The sequence below is a fragment of the Orycteropus afer genome, unplaced genomic scaffold (genome assembly GCF_000298275.1).
Source record: "Orycteropus afer afer isolate SDZICR_OR568_19922 unplaced genomic scaffold, OryAfe1.0 scaffold00794, whole genome shotgun sequence".
In the NCBI taxonomy this organism is placed as follows: domain Eukaryota; kingdom Metazoa; phylum Chordata; class Mammalia; order Tubulidentata; family Orycteropodidae; genus Orycteropus; species Orycteropus afer.
The window spans coordinates 86,550-89,490 of record NW_006922381.1 but is presented as its reverse complement, the minus strand read 5'-3'; the positions used below and the strand labels follow the sequence as shown (position 1 = coordinate 89,490).

Genomic DNA, 2,941 nt, shown 5'->3' with positions numbered 1-2,941 from the left:
GTGGATATGATGGAAAGAGGGAAGATTGGATTAGACTTTTGCAAGTATGGTCATTTTTATATGGGTTGAAGTGTTTTTTAATAAGTTATTACTAATTTTTGTGGCAATTAGTAGTAAATTTGCCTCAAAATACAGTTTTTCATCATATTCTAAACTAAGTCTTATTCATGACAGATACTTAGTTTTGGATGAAGCAGACCGGATGCTGGATATGGGATTTGAACCTCAAATACGTCGCATAGTTGAACAAGATACTATGCCACCAAAGGGTGTTCGCCATACTATGATGTTTAGTGCTACTTTTCCTAAGGAAATACAGGTACTGTTTGATGTTAAAATGTTTTTAGAACAGAACAGAATAAAATTTATTTAGAACATTTGTGTTTATATAAATAACAACTTAGGTTTATTTTCCTTTTTCAGATGCTTGCTCGTGATTTCTTGGATGAGTATATCTTCTTGGCTGTAGGCAGAGTTGGCTCTACCTCTGAAAATATCACGCAGAAAGTAGTTTGGGTGGAAGAGTCAGACAAACGGTCATTTCTGCTTGACCTTCTCAATGCAACAGGTGAAATCAGTTAAAGTATCTTGTTTTTGTTTGGTAGATGTAAAGAGAATCTATTTGGATCTTCTCCTCTACCCTCCCCTTCATTTAAAACATCTTTTGTTCACTATTCAAAACATTATTTTAATTGCCTTCGTTTGGATATGCAGTGAGAACTAAACTAAACCAGTTAATTCATAGAACACGTAGTAAGGTTAGATCATGTCACTAACAAAACTATCAAATTTTTCAGGGAAAGATTCACTGATCTTAGTATTTGTGGAAACCAAAAAAGGTGCAGATTCTCTGGAAGATTTCTTGTACCACGAAGGATATGCTTGTACCAGCATCCATGGAGACCGATCACAGAGAGATAGAGAGGAGGCCCTTCACCAGTTCCGCTCAGGAAGAAGTCCAATTCTAGTGGCTACAGCTGTGTGTATATTTCTGTTCTCAAATTGAGCATGTTTAGATACTGCTTTCTTTTAACAACAGTTGTTTTTCAGGTAGCAGCAAGAGGACTAGACATTTCAAACGTGAAACATGTTATCAATTTCGACTTGCCAAGTGATATTGAAGAATATGTACATCGCATAGGTCGTACAGGACGAGCAGGAAACCTTGGTGAGATACTTGTTTGCAGAATGGTCTAATTGCTTGTTTTATTGTAATGCATGCAGAAAACGGTGTGGTATACAGGCTCATAAATAATATTGTTTCTATTAGCTGTCATCAAGTTGACCCTGATTCATAAGATCTGATACCCAATGGTATTGGACTCTTGAGCCACAGGGTGTTCATTGATATTTTAGAAGTAGGTCACCAAATCCTTTTTTTTCCTAGTTGTTTCCTTGTGGAAGTTTCACTTAAACTTGTCCAAGCCTTCCCCAGGCATGTATTAGTGTTCTGTGTTACAGAAAAGCAAGAATACCAGGCTACTTTTTACAATTTTCTGATTAATAACTCTATACTTTTCTGAACTCTTTTAGGCCTTGCCACCTCATTCTTTAATGAAAGAAATATAAATATCGCCAAAGATTTGTTGGATCTTCTTATTGAAGCAAAACAAGAAGTGCCATCTTGGTTAGAAAGTATGGCTTATGAGTACCAGTACAAGGGTGGTAGCCGTGGCCGTTCCAAGAGGTACAAACCCTGTATTATAAAGAGGAATGAATTTTTACATTACTTTTATTTTAATTTATTGCTTTGGGCATGTAGTTACGTCCAAGACCAACTTATGTTGTTGTTGTTATGTGCCATCGAGTCGGACCTGACGCATAGCAGATTGCCCCATCTTCCTTCCGAGGAGTGGCCAGTGGGTTTGAAGCGCCAGCCTTCTGGATAGCAGTCAGATGCCTTAGGCACTACGCTACCAGAGCTCCTATAGACCAACTTATAGCAATTTAAAAGCAACCATCTAAACTATCAATATGTTGGGTGATGTACTATATTAGAGTGACATGGCATTAATGTTATTAATTTGTTGTAGAGGCATTTGGAAATGGTATTTAGAGGAAACAACTACAATGGGAATTGAATTGAAAAACCCAGAAATTCAGAATTGGAAAGTTTAAACAGAAATTGGTATTTAATTCAATACTCAAGCTACTGACTGTTTTTTATGTAATACTAGATTCAGTGGAGGATTTGGTGCCAGAGACTATCGACAAAGTGGTGGTGCCAGCAGTTCTAGTTTGTGTAGTAATCGTGCAAGCAGCAGCCGCAGTGGTGGAGGTGGTCATGGCAGCAGCAGAGGATTTAGTGGAGGTAATGTTAACTTCAGTCTCCTTTGGTTTGAAAAGCATGATTTAAAACTACTGGAAATTTTGGATTCCCAAGAACACAAGAATTGAACACTTAGATTTTTTTTAGTAAGCTTGCATCGCTGTACTTTTGATAAAACATAATCAGAGTAGTTAATGATTTAATTTCTCCTTTTTTAAATTTTTCTGTAGGTGTCTATGGAGGCTTCTACAGTAGTGATGAATATGGAGGAAATTATAACTCTCAGGGAGTTGACTGGTGGGGCAACTAAATCTGGTATACATCACCCACCCACTCAAACAAGCTAATGTGGAAACCACATGTAACTTAGCCAGACAATATTGTATAACTTACACTATATTACCAGCTGTGATTCTCCTAAAAATATTAAAAAGAGCTCAAGGTCACAAGAAGAAATAAAAAAAGCAGCCTTATTCAGAAGTTGTTTGAAGAATTAATTGTTATAGTATTTATTACCTCTGCTCTTATTCCCACCCCAAACTGCATTTATAATTTTGTGACTGAATATTATTTTGTTTGTTAATGTACTGTTACTTTAACTTTAGACCACTTAACTATTTTGATGTCCTGTTGGCTCAGTAATGCTTGAGATAACCAATTGTTTTGTCAATT

General features: G+C 36.5%; 1 protein-coding gene across 1 annotated transcript in view; it reads left to right on the top strand.

The window, feature by feature from the left end:
- Positions 1–2,579, top strand: part of LOC103211793 (ATP-dependent RNA helicase DDX3X) — a 10,591-nt gene extending 8,012 nt beyond the window's left edge. Inside the window, exons 8-15 of the mRNA XM_007957775.2 lie at positions 2–44; positions 175–319; positions 424–568; positions 798–979; positions 1,051–1,168; positions 1,534–1,687; positions 2,178–2,311; positions 2,500–2,579. Coding sequence (XP_007955966.1) covers positions 2–44; positions 175–319; positions 424–568; positions 798–979; positions 1,051–1,168; positions 1,534–1,687; positions 2,178–2,311; positions 2,500–2,579 — 1,001 coding nt within the window. The remainder of the gene's footprint in view (position 1; positions 45–174; positions 320–423; positions 569–797; positions 980–1,050; positions 1,169–1,533; positions 1,688–2,177; positions 2,312–2,499) is intronic.
- Positions 2,580–2,941: the final 362 nt, after the last annotated feature.